The 25079-nt window shown below is 47.5% G+C and overlaps 1 protein-coding gene across 1 annotated transcript in view; it reads left to right on the top strand.

Moving 5' to 3' along the window:
• The window catches only part of LOC147101482 (vasoactive intestinal polypeptide receptor-like), a 40964-nt gene that overhangs the window by 5078 nt on the left and 10807 nt on the right, over window positions 1-25079 (top strand). Inside the window, exons 3-6 of the mRNA XM_085966024.1 lie at window positions 12903-13032; window positions 16189-16339; window positions 23682-23742; window positions 24192-24258. Coding sequence (XP_085822150.1) covers window positions 12903-13032; window positions 16189-16339; window positions 23682-23742; window positions 24192-24258 — 409 coding nt within the window. The remainder of the gene's footprint in view (window positions 1-12902; window positions 13033-16188; window positions 16340-23681; window positions 23743-24191; window positions 24259-25079) is intronic.

Below are 25079 nucleotides of genomic sequence, written 5' to 3'. Positions count from 1 at the left end.
CGCCACCTTATTACACGGTACTTCTAAGCCCCCTGTCAGGGAATGGCCAGGGGCCATGAGGGAAGATGAATGCAGCCGCTCCGCAAGCCCTCAGCCGGCGAAGCCAACAAACACTAAGAAGAACAACCATGGAGACTGCATGAATAAAGATAATTTTTTATTAAACAAAAATGAAAAGCCCTTCCCACATGAATCCCCAAAAACAATAAACGGGCCCCACAAAAAGCCCAACAAACGACTCACTCCCACAAACTGGGGAGGAGCCACTCCACCTTTATTGAAACCGGGCCTCAACGTCGGCCTAACGCAAAAAAAAAGCCCTCCAAAAGCACAACCATGGGCAAAATAAAGATGGCCACCGCCATATTAAAGGAAAGCTGGCCACACCCTCTACTGAGTGGCCCGCGAGGGCGAGACCTTGGCCAGCATTTTGCCTCCCCTGCCCTGCCTGCTGCTCCTTCGCAAGCTCTGCCCAGTGGCTGCTGCGAGGCTGGGGGAAGGCGCCTGAGGCTCAGATGCCCTTCCGCCAGATGCCGCTGGGGGGCGGCCTACACGGCGTTTGGGCCTCGAGGGGCCGTCTCCTGAGTGGCGCACCTGAGCCTGGCCACCATCAGCTGCAGCCGCTTGCCCTTGACGGCCCAGAGGGGGAATGGCGGCAACGGATGGCGCAATGTGGGCCAGCAGGCGTCTGGGATGCGCTGGCTGGTGCTGTGGCGCGGTGGCACTCGGCCGGGCCCGCACTGCAGGATCCGCAGCAATCAGCCGACGGCCGGCTTGCTGGGATGGTCCAGCGCGGCGCCTGCCCTGGCGATGCCTGCCTGAGACAGCGCGTGTGGCAGCAGTGAGTGGCCCTGTGGTCCTGGTGTGCGCGCGCATCACATCCGCCAGGGTCTTGACGGCATCAGTTAGCATGCGGCCAGTCGCGGCAGTTGCTGCCCCGAACTCGCGCACACTGGTCGCCAGCGACTCGATGGCCTCAGGCATGCGCCCCACCACGCTCATGAGCTCCGTGTGGCGCCGGTCCGAGTCGTCGGCCATCTGATCGAGCTTCCGCACCTCCTCCGAAGTGAAGGTGTCCGGACTGGAGTCGCGACTCTCCCGCTGGGGAGGAGGGGGCCGAACTAGGGGACCCTTGCCGCGTTGGTGACGGCGAGTGTGCCGAGCAGCAGCACTCCCCTCTGATCCTTCCCCGCTTTGGGGGGAAGGCCGCGGGCCACGCGCACGGCTGCTGGGTGGCTGGACGCCACTGGTCCCAGAAGCTGCATTGCCCTGCGACAGTTCCTCCAGGCACTCGTCCAGTGAGGAGGTGTCGAGCATTTCCTCCTCTCCTGCGGGACGTGACTGTTCCCCCGAAGGTCCGGCTTGCTCCTCCTCCTCCTCCTGGTCGGAGGTGCTGTCACTGGCAGCCTCAGGGTCCTGGTCGTCACCAGCTGAAAGCAGGAATGCACAAGAGTAGCTTCAGAGTGAGGAGACGGCGTCAGCGAGGGAGTTAGGACTGGTGGGATTCAGCGCATTGGTGGGACAGTGGCAAAGGAGGTAGCTCGGATGGGCCAGTGCGACGCGAGAGGGCCAAAAGGCGAGGTCCTTACCATTGCCGGGCAGTGGAGGGTCGGATACACCGCACGCTGTGGGGACAATCACACGTGCTCCCATGAGCACACACACGCGCTCCTCCAGCCGAGTGAGCTTCTGCAGCTTGGCGCGGCCACCCCTGGCACGGGCCTGGCGATTAAACGCTACTTTAGCCTGCAAGAGAAAGGACGGGCTGTAAGTGCGCAGTGAAGCCCTGATGTAGTGTGCACTGCCTCCCATGGTGGAATAGCTTGGACAGAGTGAAGCCCTGATGTAGTGTGCACTGCCTCCCATGGTGGAATAGCTTGGACAGAGTGAAGCCCTGATGTAGTGTGCACTGCCTCCCATGGTGGAATAGCTTGGACAGAGTGAAGCCCTGATGTAGTGTGCACTGCCTCCCATGGTGGAATAGCTTGGACAGAGTGAAGCCCTGATGTAGTGTGCACTGCCTCCCATGGTGGAATAGCTTGGACAGAGTGAAGCCCTGATGTAGTGTGCACTGCCTCCCATGGTGGAATAGCTTGGACAGAGTGAAGCCCTGATGTACTGTCCACTGCCTCCCATGGTGGAATAGCTTGGCCAAAGTGTAGAGTGCCGAATGGCCATTTGATGCTCATGACTGTCCCAATGCTGCTGGCTGAGGGCTGGCCAAAAGGACTTTCAGGTCCCTTTGCCCATCATGTCAGGTGTACATGCAAGAATGAGGAGGAGACTGGAAAGGCTACTCACCCTCACAATCCTGGTCAGATCGTTGTATTTCTTACGGCATTGTGTGTGGGTCCTGGGGGCCTCGCCGGTGAACGTCACCCTCTGGGCGATCTGCTTCCAGGCTTTGGTGTAGTCGTGGTGGGTTGGATTCCTCCCACTGTCTGGAAACAAGATCTTGCGCCTCACCTCCAGAGCTGTGACCATGATGCCCAGATCACCCTCTGAGAAGCGCAGGGCACGCTGACGGGCCTTCTCTGGCGTTGCCATGACTCCCTGGGGCTGAGCAGTAGTGTTGAGGCCTCTTTGCAAGGCTGCAGTGTGCAGGGCGTGGCAGCAGACCAATTCGTCCCTTCCCCCTTTAAGAGCTGGTCGGCACCACGGGGTCTGCTGTCAGTGCAAAAATGACCGCACCCGTGCTGCGCCCCGCCTGGGCGCTATCCCTCTGGACCGCCGGCTTAGCGCCTAAAGAGAGTAGTGGAACGCCTCTTTTAGCGCTCCACCAACCTCTTAGGGCGAAGCCACTGAATTCCCGGCAACGGGGCGCTACTTTGGGGCGGGCGCTAACTTCGGGCGGGCGCTAAGGTTAGCGCCCCAAAACTGCCTATACTGAAAATCTAGCCCTATGTGTTTGCCTGGTGTGTAGATCAGTTCAAAGTCATATCTTTGCAGCTTCATCATGAGTCGTTGAATCCTTGGAGACATCTCATTCAGGTTTTTTTTTATGATGGCAACCAGTGGGCAGTGGTCTGTCTCAACTGTGAAGGTGGGAAGTCCATATATGTAGCCATGAAACTTTTCTAGTCCAACTACCAAGCCTAGACATTCCTTTTCAATCTGGGCATATCGACACTCAGAATCAGTCATAGACCTGGAGGCATAGGCAACAGGCTTCCAATCTTCACCCTCTGCTTGTAGCAAGACCGTGCCTAGGCCATCCGTTGATGCATCTGTTGACACTTTGATTCTCTTTGTTGGGTCAAAGAAGGTGAGTACAGGTGTGGTTGTCAGCACTGTTTTGAGATTCATCCACTCTTGTTCATGTCTTTCTGTCCATGCGAAATCATTTGTTTTATATAGCAGGTCTCGCAGACAGGCTGTCTTGGCTGACAAGTTAGGAATGAACTTTCCAATGAAGTTTATCATCCCCATGAAGCATAGCACTCCTTTTTTGTCAGTGGGTCGGGGCATGTTGAGTATGGCATTTACTTTTTCCATATCTGGCTCTATTCCTTTACCAGATAGATTATCTCCTAGGAAAGTGACTTCCTGGACGCCAAACTGACACTTGGCTTTGTTGAGCTTCAGTCCATTCCGGCGTATGCTCTGTAGCACTTTAGTCAGTTTCTCATTGTGTTCTTTCAGTATGGAGCCCCAGATGATGATGTCATCAACATAGACCCGAACTCCTTCCAGACCTTCAATTATGTGTTCCATCGCTCTATGAAAGATTTCAGATGCAGATATTATCCCGAAAGGCATTCTGAGGAAACAATACCTGCCAAATGGTGTGTTGAAGGTACAGTATTTGGTGCTCTCTTCATCCAGTTTTAGTTGCCAAAATCCTTGTGAGGCATCGAGCTTTGTGAAGTATCTGGCACCTGACATTTCACTGGTGATTTCTTCTCGCTTGGGAATCTGGTAGTGTTCACGTTTTATGTTTGCATTTAAGTCCTTTGGATCCATGCATATTCTTAGATCATTGTTCTTTTTCTTTACACACACCATGGAGTTAACCCAGTCTGTTGGCTCTTTGACTTTCCTGATGACTCCTAGTGTGGTCATTCTGTCCAGTTCTTTCTTGAGCCGGTCACGCAGGGGCGCTGGAACTCTCCATGGAGCATGTACCACTGGCTGAGCATCCTCCTTTAGCTGGATCTTGTAAGTGAAAGGTAGAACTCCAAATCCTTTGAACACATCCTGGAAATTACTCACTACAGAATCCACCGAGTCATCTGGTCTGCTTATGGCACAGTTTATACGGTAGACTCTCTTGACCAGTTTTAAGTCCTCACAAGCTTTGTCACCTAGTAGTGAATCAAGTCCTTCAGCCACAACAGAAAACATGAGATGATGCACTTTGTCTTTGACTGTCACTTTAAGTCTGCATACATCTAAGCTATCTATTTTCTGTCCATTATAGTTCTTCAGTAGTACTGACTTTTTCTGTATTTTGGGCTTTTCTTTCATGTTTTTAATGTCACCCATATTGATTAAGTTTGCTTTTGCCCCAGTGTCTAGTTTCAATGTAACTAATGCTCCATTTATGTGCAGTGACATTATCCATTTGTCCTCTTTAACTGCATTAACTTTATGTTCAGCATTGTCCATTCCTGAGGGCTGCACATTTTCTGTATCGTTTTTGATATTGTCACATGACACCATTCCTACAGAAAATGTCTCACTTCAATCAGTGTCCTCAATCACATTAACTCGTTGCCCTTTCTTAGTTTTCACTTTTGAAAAGCATTGTTTGGCAAAGTGATTCTTTCCATAACATTTTGTGCACATTTTTCCAAACACTGGGCATTGTCGTGACTGGTGTTTGTAACCACAGCGTGTACAATTAAAAATTCCTTCCTCCGATTGCTTTTCATTTCTGTTCTGCCCATGTTTCTTCCCTTTGTAGGACACAGCACCGACAGCAGCACTATCACTTACTACAATCGCATTATTATTATGTTCACTGGAAGTCTTCACGTGCTTTTGAGCTAGCTCACTGGCTTGGCATATTTTCACAGCATTTTCCAATGTTAGTTCGGTTTCTCTCAACAGACGTTCCCTGACCTTTTTATCATGAATACCAAACACAATCTGGTCACGAATCATGGATAATTTCAGCTCAGAGAAATTACATGTCTGTGCTTTCAGTTTCAGATCGGTCACAAAGCTATCAAAAGTCTCATTTTGCTGCTGTGTCCGTGAATGGAACACGTATCTCTCATAGGTTTCATTCTTTTTGGGAGAACAATGTGTATCAAATTTCTTTAGCACATCGTCCAGTTTTTCTCTGTCCTCCTCGTGATCAAATATAAACGTATTAAATACCTCTATCGCCTGCGGGCCTGCAACCGTGAGCAGTAACGCTATTTTCCTTGCGTCTGGCTTCATGCCGAATCCGATGGCAGCAATGTAGAGTTCGAATTGTTGTTTGAAAGTCCGCCAATTGCAGTCGACATTCCCCGTGAGTTTCAAACCCTCCGGTGGCTTCAAATTCTGCATGTCACGTTTCACAATATTCAGCAGATTTTACCAATCCTGGTACCATGTTATGTTCATTAATAACTAGTCGTTTTCATTATGAACAGCTAGCTTCTAGCTAGTCACTTTATTCATGCCATGTGGACTTGTACAGCATCCATCTTGACTACTGCCTTCTGGTTAGCCTAGTGCATCGTGGGTAGTCCCACTCTTAAACATACAGCTCTACAGCTCCACTTAGTGTACCATTCTAGAATGACAGGTTACTGATCATTACAATCTACTTTGGTAGGAAAAATAGAAAAGCAGAGTATTTTTTAAATGGTGAGAGATTGGGAAATGTTGGTGTTCAGAGGGACCTGGGTGTCCGTGTACACGAATCACTGAAAGTTAACATGCAGGTACAGGGAGCAAATGGTATGTTGGCCTTTATTACCAGAGGATTTGAGTGTAAGAGTAAAGACGTCTTACTGCAATTATATAGGGCCCTGGTGAGACCACACCTGGAGTATTGTGTACAGTTTTGGTCTCCTTACCTAAGGAAGGATATACTTGCCATAGAGGGAGTGCAACGAAGGTTCACTAGACTGGTTCCTGGGATGGGGGGATTGTCCTGGGATGGGGGGATTGTCCTATGAGGAGAGATTGAGTAGACTAGGCCTATATTCTCTAGAGTTTAGAAGAATGAGAGGTGATCTCATTGAAACATACAAAATTCTTACAGGGCTTGACAGGGTAGGTGCAGGGAGGATGTTTCCCCTGGCTGGGGAGTCTAGAACCAGGGGTCACAGTCTCAGAATAAGGGGTCAACCATTTTGGACTGAGATGAGGAGAAATTTTTTCACTCAGAGGGTGGTGAATCTTTGGAATTCTCTACCCCAGAGGGCTGTGGAGGCTCAGTCGTTGAGTATATTCAAGACAGAGATCGATAGATTTTTTGATATTAAAAGAATCAAGGGATATGGGGATAGTGCAGAAAAGTGGAGATGAAGTAGAAGATCAGCCATGATTTTATTGAATGGCGGAGCAGGCTCAATGGGCTGAATGGCCTACTCCTGCTCCTATTTCTTAAGTTCCTATGTTCTATCCAGTACCACCTCATTGGAACAAACTCTCTCAGCATTGACAGATTTACTTTTGTCATCTCACCTTCACCTGCCATCTATTACATCAGAACGGATACGGTTTACACTCTCTCACCTTGGTCCTCAGAATCCAACCACAATCTGCCCCAACGCCAGCAGCACCAACAACACCAACCTTCTCCGCAATCAAGTGGTGCTGCACAGGACAGAGGGCATTGGTACTCGACCATATTGCTGCCTGGATGCCAGGGATGGCCTCACCATAGCCAGACTTACTTCACTTGGCACTGTACACCCTGGCTGCCACATGATGTGCCAGGCTGGCACCACCCCACCCCAACACCATAAAGCATTCCTACAATGACCAAGCCATTCCTTTCATACTCATCACCATTCCGAGGGGTACCGTTATGTCTCACCATTCACTGCAACTCTCTAAACCACTTCCAAAGGTGTACACAAATCTGTCCAAGAACACAAAGTGTTGAAAATAAAGATTTCAATGTTTGAGAGCACATTAACAGAAACTTCACATGATCATTGGCTAAAATACACAAGTACCTACCCTTGTGTGTTATTAGTTGGTATGATTGGAGTAGGATGAGGGTGAGTGTGAGGGGTGGCTAGTGAGATGGGGAAGTGATAATGTAGATAGAGAGAGGTGGGTGGAGGTGCAAGGTAAGTTGGTGTGACTAAGGATGTGCAGGAGTAGGGTAGGGAAGGCAGAGTGATGGGGATGTGATGAGTGGCACAGCAGGATGAGGTTGAGTGTGGCTTTGCAGTAACATTTTGTGATCTACTGAGATCATTAAAAGGTTTGCGCCACTGCAGCCTGGTCCTCCTGACCACATCCCTGCTTGTGCCCTCCTGTGCAATGTGCAACCAGGCTGCGTTGGTGTCCTGGGGAGGTCTCTTCCACCCATTGGAAGGGAAGAGAACCTCCCTGCGTGCTGTGACTCCCTCCATAAGCATATGGAAGGAGTCATGAGAGAGTCTGGGTGCAGCCGTACACCTCTGTGCAGTGATTGTCAGTGTTTGCAGCACCTCAATGCTGTAGGACACTGACAGCACAAATGTCAAAATTAATCTGCGCATGGTCCCTTTAAGAAAACCGGCTGATGACGCATCATCAAATGACGTCATCAGGCCTGCTTCCTTCAATTGGCCCTGGAAACGCACTGGGCGGGTTTAACAAGCCCCCAATAACGTAAAGTCTTTCCACAGAGCGGGATGGAGCCAACAGCGGGGTCGCACCCCGCCGCTGCCCCGGACCCTCCTCAGTAAGCGAAATCACGGCCGAAGCTTCAGATAGTTAAGGCAACAAAGTGCTGTTGCCATAGAAACAGCAGGCACAGAGGGACTTAAAATATACTTGTGTCAATTTTTACATTCATCGACAAGTTCCTCAATTAATATTGCAAACCTATTGGAAATCATTTCTCTGTAGTGTGAAATGCACAAGGGCTAAAATTTAATTTGTGCAATGCATATTAATGAAAGCATTCATTCATATTAAAGTTCAGCATATACACCATCCACACTTGCAATCATTAATGCAACCGACATATGCCATGACAAGAGGAAGGGAGCTGAATTTATTTCCAGCACCCAGTACTCCATTGATATTAAAGGTCCATCTGCAGCATTTATTATGAGGACAGATACATCACAAATTTGAACCTGGTCATTGCTGAAAGCCTGAGGGTTCTAGTGAGAATGTCACTGGTCTCTCTCATAGCTGACTGCATGCGCTGAGAACCTTGCTTCAGTTTGTTTTAATTTATTCTCAGGATGTGGGTGGCAAGGCTGGCATTTATTGCCCATTCCTAACAACTGAGCGGAAATCTGGAACTCTCTCCCTCGAGAAGGTGTTGAAACCGGGGGTCAGTTGAAAATTTAAAGTCCGAGATCGATATATTTTTGTTGTGTAAGGTTATTAAGGGTTACGGAACCAAGGCAGGTAGGTGGAGTTAAGATACAGAGCAGGCATGATGTCATTGAACAGCAGAACAGGCTCAAGGAACCAAATGGCTTATGAGTGGTTAACTTACAGAGTTAAGAATTCGCCACATTGGAGTACACATAGAAGCCAGATTGGGTAAGGACAACAGGTTTCTTTCCCTCAAGGTCATTTTGAACCAGTTGGGTTTTTACAATAATCTGACAGCTTCATGTACTGATACCAGCAACAACAACAACAACTTTTATTTATATAGTGCCTTTAGCATAGTTAAACATTCCAAGATGCTTCACAGGAGCATTATAAAACAAAACTTGACACCAAGCCACACAAGGAGATATTAGGGCAGATGGGACGTAGGTTTGAAGGAGCGTCTTAAAGAAGGAAAGAGAGGTGGAGAGGCAGAGAGGTTTTGGGAGGGAATTCCAGAGCTTAGGGTTTCGTCAGCTGAAGGCACAGCCACCAATGGTGGAGCGATTAAAATCGAGGATGCTCGAGAGGCCAGAATTAGAGGAGCACAGATATCTCGGGGGGGTGGGGGGGGCAGGTTCTGGGGCTGGAGGAGATAACAGAGATAGGGAGGGGCGAGGCCATGGAGGGATTTGAAAACAAGGATGAGAATTATAAAAGTACGGAAGTGAGCAGTGGGGATGGATGTTTGTAGCCAGAGCCCGCCATGTGCAGGTATCACAGGAGGGGGTCACACATGTTTACCTGAGTAGTTTTACAAAGAATATAGTTAACCTGACTTTAACAAGTGACCTGCTGGAAGTACAACACAAAGGGACTATTGAAAATTGGTGAAAAGTACTCAATTAGACCAAATAAGGGAAGGAGCAAGATACAAGTAACAAAGGTTGATGATTGCTGATCTTCATGCACACTGACAACTGATAATTTGACTTCCTCATATCATTCCTGCTGCCAAGTTACTTCAAAATCCATTATAAAGAAAGACTTGCCTGTTTCATGATCTCAGGATGTCCCAAAGCGCTTTACAGCTAATTAAGTACTATTTAAAGAGAAATCCCTGCAACATAGGAAACATTGTGCACAGCAAAATCCCACACACAGCAACATGATAAAGACCAGATAATCTGAAAGATGACACCTCCAACAGTGCATTGCTCCCTCAGTACTGCACTGGAGTGTCAACCTCTATCATGTTCTAACAAGTCTTTTGGAGTGGGGCTTGAACTCACAATCTTCTGATTCAAGAAGGTGAGAGTGCTACCACTGAGCCACAGCTAACACAGTCAGACTTGCATAATATACCTGCATGAGACTCTCTAAACAACGGATTGCAGCTATAGCTATGGACTGTGTAATGTCCGCCCGCTCAGCGCACATTGTTCCCCTTGCAGAAGATGCAGACTGCAGGCTAGAAGATCTGATCACCCACCGTCACGTGTGATCGACCATACTACAATCCCCCATGTGCTGCTATCACACAGGTACAGATGGGTTCAAAATAAACGTGTAAAAATTGCCCAAAAATGTTCAACTGCAAAGACCAAGCCACTGTCACCAGGACAGGACACATGATGGAACAGCTGGCCTGAGGTGTATGTAACTGAACTGCTGCTTAATGGGTGTGTTGGCGATGAAGGTTGGTTGGCGCTGTGACGAATGCCCCTCCACAGATGCCTCCTGGATTCTCTGTACACGGAAGAAAGCACACGAGACACTATCAGTGTCTGAACACACTCATGTATTTGTTCCTTATACTTTCATTACATGAAGTATGAAGCACTTGAGCACAATCAGTGTATATGGGTAAAAAATAAGTATCTCATCATATATGATTAATATGGTATGTACCAGGTGGTCTATGTACCCTCCAACCTCTCAAAGACCTGAGCTTCCCTCTATACTAATTGCACAATTCAGTCTTTCTGAACATTTAGCGAAAGAACTTGTATTTCTATAGCGCGTTTCACAATCTCTGCATTTTACAGCCAATGAAGTAGATTTTGAAGTCTAGTCACTGTTATAATGTAGGAAATTTGTGCAGCCAATTTGTGCACAGCAAGCTCTCACAAACAGCGATTTGATAATCACCAGACAATCTGTTTTAGTGATGTTGGTTGAGGAATAAACATTGGTCAGGAAACCGGGGAGAACGCCCCTGCTCTTCTTCAAAATAGTGCCATGGGATCTTTCACATCCACCTGAGAGCAGACGGGTCCTTGGTTTAACGTCTCATCCAAAAGGCAGCACCTCCGATAGTGCAGCGCTCCCTCAGCGCCGCACTGGATTGTCAGCCTGGATTTTGTATTCGAGTCTCTGGAAGTGGGACCATGAGCCCACAACCCTTCTGACTCAGAGTGTGACAGAGAGTGCTGCCCACTGAGCCACAGCTGACACTTAAAGCTTGTCACTGCTCTATCTCTCCCCCTCTTCTCGGCAAGCTTGTCTTTGAAACACAGGAGCTGTGTAAATTCCTTCCAGCAGTACAGGATCCTTGCCACACAGTGTATTATAATTTGCATTATGCCTTTTGAAATTGTATTACTTTCTTTGTTAAATCCTTCGTAACGTTAGTGTGTGCATGCAGTGTTTCTTGCATATTTTAACCTCATATCCCGCGTTTGTCCTACATCTCCGTACTAAGAATGGCTGAGTTGACATCTGGAAATTCATTCATCTATCTGTGTGAGTATTGTTTTTCTCATTGATATCTTTAACACCTGAGGCGTAAGTGCATCGCCAGTACATGTCATTCATCGCCACATTAAGATTGGATGATTTAGTCCCAGCCAATTCATTCACTTGTGAGAGTGCTCCTTTTTCCATTGGTATATTCTTGATATCTTTAAGGGGAAGGTAAGTCTGGGGTGGGGGAGGTACTTTTTAAATTATTTTCCAGCCTGGGCCAAGCCGCTCTGTTGTGATGCCGATCTGAAGCAGTAGTCTGTTATTTGCTATGGAGACGTTCTGCAGTGTACAAGAATGTGCTCCGGAACTGGCATCACTGGAGTGATGGGGACAGAAACTTTACTCAAGGGTCTGAATGCTGATAGTCAAATTGGCTTTTTTTTGTTTTTATTAAAGGGAAAAAATGAGGGACAAAATTATTATTTGCTTCTATAAAACTGGAAAGTGTTTTGAATAAAAACTAGGCCTGTGCGCTTTCCTTCATTTTAGCAATTGTGATTTAAATGAATCACCAATATTAAGACAGAATGATCAACTTTCCTTAGTTTAGTGTTCTTTTCCAAGTCATGAAATGTCTTCCAGACCTGCTCCCAGGCCCTTCCAGTAGTTGACTACAAGTTGACCCCAGTGATAACGTACTGCCAAGACCTTGGGATCAGGTGAAGTTCTGTGAGCTTCCAGCCCAAGCAAAAATATTCATTCCAATTTTCTAGAAAGATGTTGATGTTTTCAAATATAGGTGTTAATTTGAACCCCCCCCCCCCCACCACCACCCCCCACCCCCACCAAGACGGGCGGGAGAGGGTCGGGGTGCGGATCAAATTGGTAAAAATGTGAAACCCCAACCCCCTGGGAACTCCCTCCCCAGGTGCTGTCAGGCATCCCCGCCTCCCCGTAAACATCGGGGCCATAGTCTTCAACTGTTTACCGAGGCAGGACGGTGGGGAGGTGAGGTTGAGGGATATGGGGAGAAGGTGGGTTGAGGGGTATGGGGAGAAGGTGGGTTGAGGGATATGGGGGGAAGTGGGGTTGAGGGATATGGGGAGAAGGTGGGTTGAGGGGTATGGGGAGAAGGTGGTTTGAGGGATATGGGGAGAAGGTGGGTTGAGGGATATGGGGAGAAGGTGGGTTGAGGGGTATGGGGAGAAGGTGGGTTGAGGGATATGGGGAGAAGGTGGTTTGAGGGATATGGGGAGAAGGTGGGTTGAGGGATATGGGGAGAAGGTAGGTTGAGGGGTATGGGGAGAAGGTGCGTTGAGGGATATGGGGAGAAGGTGGGTTGAGGGGTATGGGGAGAAGGTGCGTTGAGGGGTATGGGGAGAAGGTGGGTTGAGGGGTATGGGGAGAAGGTGGGTTGAGGGATATGGGGAGAAGGTGGGTTGAGGGATATGAGGAGAAGGTGGGTTGAGGGATATGGGGAGAAGGTGGGTTGAGGGATATGGGGAGAAGGTGGGTTGAGGGATATGGGGAGAAGGTGGGTTGAGGGATATGGGGAGAAGGTGGGTTGAGGGATATGGGGAGAAGGTGGGTTGAGGGGTATGGGGAGAAGGTGCGTTGAGGGATATGAGGAGAAGGTGGGTTGAGGGATATGGGGAGAAGGTGGGTTGAGGGGTATAGAGGGAAGTGGGGTTGATCTGTGAAAACGAGATTGGGTTTATTAGGCCCAAAGTGCTTTTTCTATTTCTAGAAATTCTTCTGTTCTTTCACTTTCTTTGACACAGAAAGCTCCACTGCACCAGGAATTACATCCACATGAACCTGTTTGTCTCCTTCATTCTGAGAGCCATTGCTGTATTTATTAAGGACGTGGTGCTGTTTGGCAATGATTCCGACCAGTGCACTCTATCCACGGTAAGTGGAAGCTCTCGGTGATCCCCAGGTATCGGTACAGCGAGTCCTGTCCAGCAGTTCACAGTGTTTGGTCAGCAATAACAGATGGGATCTCACTCTCAGTATTTACTTTAAATTAATACAACAAAGAATCAGGGTCAGATTTTCAATACTCACGGTTCTGTAACACCCATGGGGATGCACTTTCACTTTTACCGCCAGGCAGGAACCAGCGATAGCGGATCAGCCGCCTGGTTTACACACCGCCTAATTTTTCTTTCTATTGACTTCCTTCACTCCAGAAGACAAACAGACCCCCTAGTAATTCGCAGGGGGATTCCCTTCCCTTTACATCTGGATTTATCCAGACACTCGCCTTTCTTAGCTGGACAGGAAGCTAAAGGCTTGACTTCTGACCCTCCCTGAGGATAGGCCACCAAGCTGCTAATTAAATCTGCTAATTAATCCAACTCCCTTGATCTTTCTCCATACCCCTGCAAAATTTTGCTTTTCAAGTATTTATCCAATTTTCTTTTGAAAGTTATTATTGAACAGGCAGCGCATTCCAGATCATCACAACTCGTTGCGCCAATTTTTTTCCCCTCATGTCACCGCTGGTTCTTTTGGCAATTACCTTCAATCTGTGTCCTCTGGTCACTGACCCTTCTGCCACTGGAAGCAGTTTCCCCTTATTTACTCTATTAAAACCCTTCAAGATTTTGAACACCTCTATCAAATCTCCCCTTAACCTTCTCTGCTCCTAGAAGAACAACCGCAGTTTCTCCAGTCTCGCCACATAACCTGAAGTTCCTCTACCCTGGTGCCATTCTAGTAAACCTCCTTTGCACACTCTCTAAAGCTTTGACATCCTTCCTAGAGTGTGCTGCCCAGAATTTCACACAATACTCCAGCTAACCAGTGTTTTATAAAGGTCTATGCCTCTATTTATAAAGCCAAGGATCCCATATGCCTTTTTAACAGCCTTCTCAACTTGTCCAGCCACCTTCAAATACTTGTGTGCGTACACCCAATATCACTACTGTCTCTCTGTTCCTGTACCATTTAGTTCATATTGCCTCTCCTCATTCTTCCAGCAAAATAAATCACTTCACACTTCTCTGCATTAAATTTCATCTGCCATGTGTCTGCCCATTTCACCAGTCTGTCTATGTCCTCCTGGAGTCTGTTACTATCCTCCTCACTGTTTACTACATATCTGAGTTTCGTGTCATCTGCAAATTTTGAAATTATGCCCTTTATACCCAAGTACAGGTCATTAATATATACCAAGAAGAGCAGTGGTCCTAATACCAACCCCTGGGGGACACCACTGCACACCTCCCTCCAGTCTGAAAAACAACCGTTCACCACTACTCTCTGCTTTCTGTCCGTTAGCCAATTTTGTATCCACGCAGCCACTGTCCCTTTCATCCCATGGGCTTCAACTTACTTTATCAAATGCCTTTTGAAAGTCTATATACACAACATCAACCGCACTACCCTCATCAACCCTCTCTGTTACTTCATCAAAGAACTCAATCAAGCTAGTCAAACGCGATTTGCCTTTAACATATTCATGCTGGCTTTCATTAATTAGCCCATACTTTTCCAAGTGCCAGTTAATTTTGTCCCGCATTATTGTCTCTAAAAGTTTCCCCGCCTCCGACGTTAGGCTGATTGGCCTGTAATTTCCGGGTTTGGCCCTCTCCCTTTTTTGAACAGGGGTGTAACATTTGCAGTTCTCCAGTTCTCGGGAACCACTCTCATATCTAAGCAGGATTGGAAGATTGTGGCCAGAGCCTCCGCAATTTCCACCCTTTCTCCCGCAGTATCCTAGGATGCATCCCAGCTGGGCCGGGTGACTTTTCTACTTTGAGGATGTTGTGTATGTAACCTGTTCCACCTTAAGAGAGCTTAAGCCTGTTCCACCTTAAGAGATGTACTACTTTCTCAGGCTGCTGTAGACGTAATACCGGGGGTGAACACACCGGTATATAAGCACTGTGCAGTAATCTTGTATTCAGTATAGTCCCTACCTCCAACCAGTAAAGACCTGTTTTTATTGTTACTCATTAGTCTGTGTCTTAATTAACTAAATAATTCACAGACTTAACAGAGGACTGCCAACCTTTTAACTACCTCCTCTTTATTTATTTTGATCCTATCCTATATCATTACTGCCTCCTCCATTGCTGCTACATTGGCAGCATTCTCTTCTCTAGTGAAGACAGATGCAAAGTCCTCATTTAGTACCTCAGCCATGCCCGCTGCTTGCACAAGAAGATCTCCTTTCTGGTCCCTATTCGGACCCACCCTTCCTTTGACTACCCTTTTACTATTTATATGTTTATAAGACTTTTGGGTTCCCTTTTATGTTAACCGCTAATCTATTCTCATACTCTCTCTTTGCCCCTCTTATTCCCATTTTCAGTTCTCTCCAGTACTTTTGTATTCAGTTTGGCAAATTGCACGATTGAGCTTTGAGTGTTGGTGCTAGCTGTAAGAGTTCCTTGTGTAGGGAGGCAGCACACGAGCACGGCATTAAGGCACCGCTTGTGGTTGGGAGAGGCCAGCAAGTGAAACATCGCCTGCATTCGGCCTGTATGGGGTTGAGCCGCTTTGCCCAATAGCAGAGCAGGTTGCAGCTTCAGCCCCTGGCAGCTGCGTTTATATTGCGTTCGGGGGTGACGCTGTCCCAGAGAGAATGGGGATGGCGGAGCCTCTATAGGGGACCACATCTCCTTGTTCACTTTACCTTGCTGCCATCACCAGTGGTGTTGGGAGGAATCGGCAGACGTTCACATTAACTATGGCCTGGCACTGGTGGCCAAGAATAATTCCCTCGCAGCGCCCCAAGGGGGAGGTGGGGCGCTTCCAGTAGTGCCCTGCTTCCCTCTTGGGGCACTACTGATGAATTTCGGCCGTGGGGGTGCTAATTTTTTCAGGGCGCTACTTTTAGCGCCCCGGCGAAGTTAGTGCCCCAAAGGGGGTGCGACTCAATTTCCCCCCCCCCCCCACATCCTGTAAATAACCTGACTACAGACTCCGTGCCTTACTTCAAGGCTAAATACAGTACTGGTTAACTCGGAGGGCAATTCATGGAAGGACTTTATGCAGGGATGGGTGGGTGGATGAGGGGGCAAGAAGGAGGCTAATGTCAGTTTCTGTCCTTTCCAGCCATCCTGCAAAGCTGCAATCGCCTTCTTCCAGTTCAGCATCACAGCAAACTTCTTCTGGCTGTTGGCAGAAGGCATGTATCTCCACACGCTCATCGTGATCTTCTTCACCGAGAGGAAGTACTTCTGGTGGTACATCGTGATCGCCTGGGGTAAGGCATCTTCTTTTCATTCATCGAATCTAATAGCACAGGAAGAAGCCAATCGGCCCATCATGCCTGTGCCAGCTCTTTGAAAGAGCTCTCCAATTAGTCCCACTCCCTGCCCTTTCCCCATAGCCCTGCACATGTTTCCTTTTCAAGTATTTATCCAATTCCCTTTTGAAAGTTCCTATTGAATCTGCTTCCACCGCCCTTTCAGGCAGCGCATTCCAGGTCGTAACAACTCGCTGCATAAAAAAAATTATCTTTTTCTCACCCCTGGCTACTTTGCCAATTATCTTAAATCTGTGTCCTTTGTCTACGACCCTCCTGCCAGTGAAAACAGTTTCTCCCTATCAACTCTATCCAAACGCCTCATAAGTTTGAACACCTCTATTAAAATCCCCTTAACCTTCTCTGTTCTAAGGAGAACAATCCCAGCTTCTCCAGTCTCTCCACATAACTGAAGTCTCTCATCCCTGGTTCCATTCTGGTAAATCTCTTCTGCACCCTCTGCAAGGCCTTGACATCCTTCCTAAAGTGCAGTGCCCAGAATTGGACCCAATACTCCAACTGAGGTCTAACCTGTGTTTTATAAAGATTTACCATAACTCCCTTGCTTTTATACTCTATCCCTCTATTAATAAAGCCAAGGATCCCGTGTGCTTTTTTAACAGCCTTATCAACTTGTCCTGCCACCTTCAAAGACTTGTGTATGTACACCTGTTCATACTGGGAGGTGTGGCACTTCTTTGTCAGTCATGGCTCAGCGGGTAGCACACTCGCCTCTGAGTCAGAGTATTATGTCCGTGAATGATTGAGACACGGACAGCAGGAGTTGAACAAAACAAGTCTTTACTGCTGGAAGTCAATAGTGAAACTGAAAACAACAGAGGCCCATTAGCGCCTTTTATACAGGGGTGGTCACTGCCAGTACTGCAGTCTGAGACCAGTTATTCTCTTAAAGGTACATACACAACAATTCCTCCCCTTTTAGATAAACAGTACATAACATTCATTTAACAACTAAATGATAACTAATTACAATCACAATTACGGTTGCTAGATACATTGGTTAAGTTTAAGCAATTATAAGTTCAGTCTTTGAGGAGGCTTCCTGATTCTGTCTGGATAACTCCTCTTTGGGGTATCAGGTTCTTCTGGCAATGTTGAGTCGGGATCAATGTCGTTGTTTGGTTCATCTGCTTCCAATATCACCGGTTCTGCGGTAGCTGCAATTGGTACGTCGATTTCATTGCCAGGTGTATCAGATCGTGGTGTGGAGTTGACGTTTTCCAGTGACTCTAGAATCTGGTCAGCATGGCATCTTACAATGCTCTCTCCAACATCCACGGTATACATGAGAGGTCCTTGCCGTGTACAAATCGTTCCTGGCTGCCATTTCTCAGTGCGGTAGTCCCGGGCCAAAACTGGTTGACCGATCTTAAAACTCCTGGTCGGCCTTTCATTCATATTCTGAAACTGCCTGTTCTCCACATCTCTTCGGACGTTTGGCTTAACCAAATCCAAGCGGCATCGCAGTCTTCGATTGAAGAACATCATGGCTGGAGTTTGGTTGGTAACCGCATGTGTTGCATTCCGGTAGGCAAACAAGAAGTTGTCCACCTTGTGTTGTAGGGGTATATCTTCATTACACATTGCCTTGATAGTTTTCTTGAATGTTTGGACAAACCTCTCGGCCAATCCATTAGTGGCTGGATGATATGGGGCAGATGTGTAATGCTTAACAACATTGTTCTTTAAGAACCTCCGGAACTCTTCAGACACAAACTGTGGTCCATTGTCAGAGCAAATCTGTTCAGGCAGCCCATTCCTGGCGAATATGGTTCGTAAAACTGTGATAGTTTTTTCCGTGGTGGTTGAGGACATTTTTATTACCTCTGGCCACTTTGAATGTGCATCCACCGCAATTAAAAACATCGAGTCCATGAAGGGACCAGCAAAATCAATGTGCACCCTTTGCCATGGAGATGAGGGCCACCCCCATGGATGCAGAGGAGCTTGTGGTGGGGCGTTTTGGACCTTCTGGCATCCTGCACAGCTCTTGGTCATCTCTTCGATTTCTCTATCGATTCCCGGCCACCACACAAACGCTCTGGCTAAGTTCTTCATTTTTACCCCACCCAGATGACCCTCATGAAGCTCATTGAGCACTCTATCCATCAACTTAGGTGGAATTACTACTCTGGATCCACACATCAAGGTTCCTCTGCACACTGACAGCTGTTCTCTTCTCGGCGAGAATGCTGGCAGCAGTGGTTCGCCATGTGCTGGCCATCCCTTCACCGTTAAATCATAGACCCGTGATAGTGTCGGGTCATTCCGTGTTTCCTTTTCTATGTTTGCATTCGTCACAGGGAGACATTCGACTATGGTCGAGTGGAATAACTCCATTGGATCCACTGCAAGGTCTTCTTCTTCCACCGTCGGCAACGGTAGGCGTGACAATCCATCAGCATTCCCATGCTGTTTAGTTCCTTTGTACTCGATGTCATATTGGTGTGCCCCTAGGAAAAGGGACCACCTCTGCAGCCTTTGTGCTGTCATTATCGGTATGCCCTTCTGAGGGTTGAAAATGGAGACAAGAGGTTGATGATCGGTTAGTAGAGTAAATTTTTGACCGTGCAGGTAGTGATTGAACTTCTTCACCCCCCACACTAGGCTGAGGGCGCCTCTGTCAATCTGGGCGTAGTTACACTCGGCAGAAGTTAACGAGTGTGACGCAAAAGCTATCGGCCTCTCTAAACCATCAAGGAATTTATGTGACAGTACCGCCCCAATGCCGTAGGGAGACGCATCACACGCCAGTCTGATCGGCAGTGCTGGGTTGTAGTGAGCCAATACTTCCCTTGAAGTGATTAAGTCCTTACTCTTCTGAAAGGCCCACTTACAATCATCGCTCCTTTTCCATGCTACCCCCGTTCGTAGCAGGGCGTTCAGTGGGTGCAGAATTGTCGACAAATTTGGCAAAAACTTATGGTAGTAATTCACCAATCCGAGGAATGACTTCAGTTGCGACACATTTTCAGGCGCTGGGACCTTAACAACCGCTTCAATTTTGTCAGGGGACTTATGTAACCCCTCTTCATCAATCACGTGGCCACAATACGATATCTGTTTCTTAAAAAACTCGCACTTGGGGCGGTTGGCTCGCAGCCCATGTTCCCGTAGTCTAGTGAGCACCTGTTCTAGGTTGTTAAGGTGTTCACTGTCATCTTCACCTGTCACAAGGATGTCGTCCAAGTAACACTGAGTCCCCGGAATCCCTTGCAGGACTTGTTCCATCGCTCTTTGCCATATCGCCGGAGCCGATGCTACTCCGAATACCAATCGATGATACTGGTAAAGACCTTTGTGAGTGTTTATCGTGAGATACTTCCTAGAGGACTCTTCAACCTCCATCTGCAAATATGCTTGTGCTAGGTCAATTTTTGTAAAACGCTTCCCTCTAGACAGTGAGGCGAAGATGCCTTCTATCCTTGGAAGAGGATATTGTACTGTGTGAAGGACTGGGTTCACCGTCACCTTGAAATCCCCACAGATGCGAATCTTCCTTGGCTCCCCGGACTTATTGCTTAACGTTTTCTTCATGACAGGAACGATGGGTGTCGCCCACTCGCTCCAGTCGACCTTAGACAACACGCCTGCCTTCTCCAGATTCTCCAGCTCTGCCTCGACGGCTGGGCGAATTGCATATGGTACCGGCCTTGCTTTGAAAAACTTGGGAACTGCATTCTCTTCTATTTTTATCGAGGCGGTTACGCCTTTAAGCATGCCCAGTTCTTGTTGAAATACCTCTTTGGCGTTAGCTAAGATTGTTGACAATCGTCCAGGAGTGACGTCTTCATCTTTTTTACCATCCACCGTCATTGCATGAATGGAGTGCCAATCTAAGTTTATCTTCCTGATCCATTCACGTCCCAATAACGGTGGTCCACCATTTGGCAGTATGTAGAGATACAATTTCTGTATTTTCTTGCCGTTGTATTCGACAGGCACCCTTATTTTTCCTCTGGGGTATACTTTTTGCCCCGTATACGTCGTCAAGACAATGGATGTTTCTCTCAAGGGTATGTGTGAGAATAGCCGCTCGTAGTCTCGTCGATTCATGACGGTTAGCGCTGATCCTGTATCCAATTCCATTTTAACTTGGGACCCTGCTATCGTGAGGGTGACCCAAATGGTTCGGTGATCCTCTTTTGCGATTACATTGTGAAGTTTGAGACAGCTTAGTCTCCTGTTCCCGGATTCACTATCGCTCATCTGGTCTTCGGAACTACTGTCCGTCATCTTTTGTACTTTCTTGTACGGTCCCTTGGTAGCCTTTTTGTTGTCGCTGGTCTTCTTCCCAGACCTGCAAACTCATGCAATGTGTCCCATCTTTCCGCATTGCCTGCATATTTTGTCTTTGGACCAGCAGTCCTTCTGGTCATGGTTAGTTCTGCCGCAGCGATAACATTTTGCAAATCCCCGTGTCATTTCGTGGGTGCCGTATTCCTGTGGCTTTTGTTGAATTTCTGCAGCTCCCCTGGCTGCTGCTTCATACGATACTGCCACGCTGAAAGCCTTATCTAGCGTCAGCTCTTTCTCTGATAGTAACTTCTTCTGTGTTCCTTCACTCAGGAGTCCACAGACAAATTTGTCCCGTAGGGTATCTGCCAGCCCTTCTCCGAACTGGCAGTGCTTTGATAGCTTGCGTAGTTCCGTAAGGTACTCAGCATTGTTCTCATCTTTATGCTGAGTTCTCCTGTGGAATTTAAATCTTTCTGCTATCAACAGCAGGCAGGGTTTAGGTGTTCCTGTAGGACAGCAACAATTTCGTTAAAACTCTTCGCCTTCGGTTTGGCTGGAGTAATCAGGTCCCGCAATAGGCTGTACGTTCTAGCGCCCATTAAGTTTAGCAATACCGATGCCTTTTTCTCATCAGCTATTTCGTTTGCCTCGAAATATACCTTGACTCTTTCCACATACATGGTCCAGTCCTCTATTGCATTATCAAAAGCAGTGATACAGCCAGTCTTCGGCATCTTGCAAATCTAAAATGGCGCCTCCCGCGCTTTGCCTTCTTCCCCGATTTAACAAAATGGCGCCTCCCGCGCTTTGTCTTCTTCCCCGCTGATTAAGATGGCGCCTCCCGCGCTTTGCCTTCTTCCCCGCTGTTGCTAGCACTGCTTTCCGCGGTTCCCATTGCAACCTGCAGCTCCTCGCGGTTTCTTGCGCATTTAATATTTTTTTTAAAATTATTTTCCCGTCGTGGAACAACCCTGTGGGACTCTTGCCTCCCTCTTCTCGGGTCTGTACGCAGCCCGGCTTTGTAGCACCGGCCGCGCCCTGTGTACTCCACCCTCTCTCTCTCTTCTTCCCGACAACGCTGCTCGGCCCCGTTGCAAGCCACCCGCTCGAGTTCGCGACTGCCGCAGCCCAGGAAGGATCAGTGTACTACCTGACACCAGCCCGATTAGCTGAAGCACCGTCGACAGGAACCAGGCCCCGCTTCTGACAGCTTCTCCAGCAATCTTCAACTCCGCTAACACAGGGGCAGATGCCCACGGTCAACACCCGTTTCTACTGCCTCTTACTTTCTTTTCTTTCTGGCCTCGACCTCTGCTCACTTCGCTGTAGGAATGGATCCCAGGAGGTGGTGCAGACTGTAGGTAGGTTCGTATCTGCTCATCGCCAGTATTATGTCCGTGAATGATTGAGACACGGACAGCAGGAGTTGAACAAAACAAGTCTTTACTGCTGGAAGTCAATAGTGAAACTGAAAACAACAGAGGCTCACTAGCGCCTTTTATACAGGGGTGGTCACTGCCGGTACTGCAGTCTGAGACCAGTTATTCTCTTAAAGGTACATACACAACACAGAGGTTGTGGGTTCAAGTCCCACTTCAGAGACTTGAGCACATAATCTAGGCTGACACTTTGGTGCAGTGCTGAGGGAGCGCTACACTGTCGGAGGTGCCATCTTTCAGATGAGATGTTAAACCGAGGCTCCATCTGCCCTCTCAGGTGGATGTAAAAGATCCCATGACACTATTTGAAGAAGAGCGGGGAAGTTCTCCCCGGTGTCCTGGGCAATATTTATCCCTCAACCAATATCACTAAAGCAGATTAGCTGGTCATTATCTCAGTGCTATTTGGGGAGCTTGCTGTGTGCAGATTGGCTGCCATGTTTCCCACATTACAACAGTGACTACACTTCAAATGTATGGTTAGATGAAGAGAGGTGGCAGGAGATTCATGTGGAACATAAACGCCGGCATAGACTAGTTGGGCTGAATGGCTTGTTTCTGTGCTTTAGACTCTGCATAATTCTAAAATAAAAACAGGAAATGCTGGGAATACTCAACAGGTCAGGCCGCATCTGTGGAGAGAGAAGGTCGATGACCTTTGTCAGAACTGGAAAAAGTTAGAGATGTAACAGATTTTAAGCAAGTTCTTCCTTCCTTCCTTCCTTCCTTCATTCCTTCCTTCCTTCCTCCCTTCCTTCCTCCCTTCCTTCCTCCCTCCCTTCCTTCCCTCCCTTCCTCCCTTCCTTCCCTCCCTTCCTCCCTTCCTCCCATTCCATTCCATCACCTCTCCTCCCTCCCAGTAAGCACCAACTGACCATGTCCCACCACTCCAATGTACATTGCCCCTTCACTATATTGTTTTACTATGACTGGGAGCCCATTGCTTGTTGAAGCTGTGATTTATTGTCATTGTCACAAGTCATTGTCCTTACAGAGAAAAATTCAACCTTCTACAATCTGGCAAAAGAACCAGGGAGGAGATGAGGAGAAGTTTCTTTACTCAGCGAGTTGTTATGACCTGGAATGCCTGAAAGGGTGGTGGAAGTCAATAGAGAACAATACTGGGCGGGGTGTAGAACTGGCGTTCCACCCGATCTCGTGGGTTTCCTTCCCGGCACATTAGGTTAAAATTCCCCTCAAGCTTTTAATTCTTCCTCTTTCACAAGTAACATCCCTAGTTGCCCTTGAGAAGGTGGTGGTGAGCCTTCTTCTTGAACTGCTGCAGTCCGTGTGCTGAAAGTACACCCAGTTTTCATAATTCCATCATAAAAATCCTTAATCCCACCATCATTTTCCTTAAACCCACCATCATTTTCCTTAAACCCACCATCAATTTCCATAAACCCACCATCAATTTCCTTAAATCCACCATTAATTTCCTGGAACCTATGATTAATTTCCTTAATCCCCTTCACCATGAAGAAATATATTAATTTTGCACAATAGTAGACTTGCTGACCAAATGCAACAGTCATGTCCACCATGAGGAGAAGCACAGCCTCTTCTCTATACTATCAATGATCCCATTTCTGTTTCTGTAGGTGCACCACTGTTGATCACGGTCAGTTGGACACTTGCTATGCTGCACTACGATGATATTGGGTAAGAGAGAACAGTCTTGTCTGTAAAATAAAGCAATGTGATTGCGGTTTTTTTCCGATTGCTTCTTGCTGGTTCCAGTTCCAAAGACACTGGCTGCTCTCCAGTATCTCATCCAAGGTCCATTCTTCATGTGCGAGTCTGGGTGATGAGCATTGGCCGGATATTTGGTCATTGAAGTTTTTAAAACTGAGCTTGATCCTGACAACACGCCTATACCTACACGCACATGCACACTCCTTCCAACAGGAGTGACTGGATAGAGCTCAACATCAGGAACCCTGGTTAACTGTTGTCACTCCCTAGATTACGTGAAGTCAATTGGAGCACTCTCTTGTACATCGGCACTCTTGCTGAGATCGGCTAACTCAGCTATTCCAGGAGTGCTATAAGATTTCGTTTATATTTACAAAGTTTAAAAATCCAGCCTTTTAACAGTTCATTTCCTTTAGGTGCTGGGATTCCATTGACTCTCCATACTTTTGGATTATTAAGGCTCCGATATCTCTGACGATTTTGGTGAGTATTCTTCCTTTATACCTGTGGTGACGTTGACATTGCCGATCACGGTTGCACTACAGGTGTTTGAGGGTGAGATGCCCAGTTTTGATGGTATTTTCTCTGCTTTCCCTGTTGTGGGTCTCCCTGGGTCTCGCACTATCACTGGCTGAAAGGGAGGGCAGGAAACCCTCTTGTCCTCTGCCAGTGCCACTCTGATATTGGCGGCACACAGGCATGGTCTGGATCATTCCTGTTTGATTTTCCCGCACCCAGGAAAGGACCTGGTCTGAGCTCAGCTCGCGCCCCGAGAGGTAAGAAAGAAAGCACTTCCACCACCCTTTCAGGGCATCCCAAAGTGCTTTGCAGCCAATTAAGTACTTTTAGAAGTGTAGTCACTGTTGTAATATAAGAAATGTGGTAGCCAATTTGTGCACAGCAAGCTCCCACAAACAAACAAAGGTATCGCAAACAGTAATGTGATAATGACCAGATAATCTGTTTTGGTGATGTTGATTGAGGATTAAATATTGGCCAGGACACCAGGGAGAACTCCCCCCTGCTCTTCTTCAAAATCGTGCCACAAGTTCTTTTATGTCCACCTGTGTGAGGTTAATTCCTCATCCGAAAGATGGCACCTCTGGCAGTGCAGCACTCCCTTAGTATTGCACTAGAACGTCAGCCTGGATTATTGAGCTCAAGTCCCTGGAGTGGGACTTGAACCAACAACAGGTGCAGCAGGCGGTTAAGAAGGCAAATGGTATGTTGGCCTTCGTAGCAAGAGGGTTCGAGTACAGGAACAAGGATGTCTTGCTACAGTTGTACAGGGCCTTGGTGAGACC

The sequence above is a fragment of the Somniosus microcephalus genome, chromosome 24 (assembly GCF_052327205.1).
Source record: "Somniosus microcephalus isolate GS21.2 chromosome 24, FLI_Smic_1.0, whole genome shotgun sequence".
Lineage (NCBI taxonomy): Eukaryota > Metazoa > Chordata > Chondrichthyes > Squaliformes > Somniosidae > Somniosus > Somniosus microcephalus.
The sequence above is the reverse complement of the archived record's forward strand: the minus strand, read 5'-3'. Positions and strand labels throughout refer to the sequence as shown.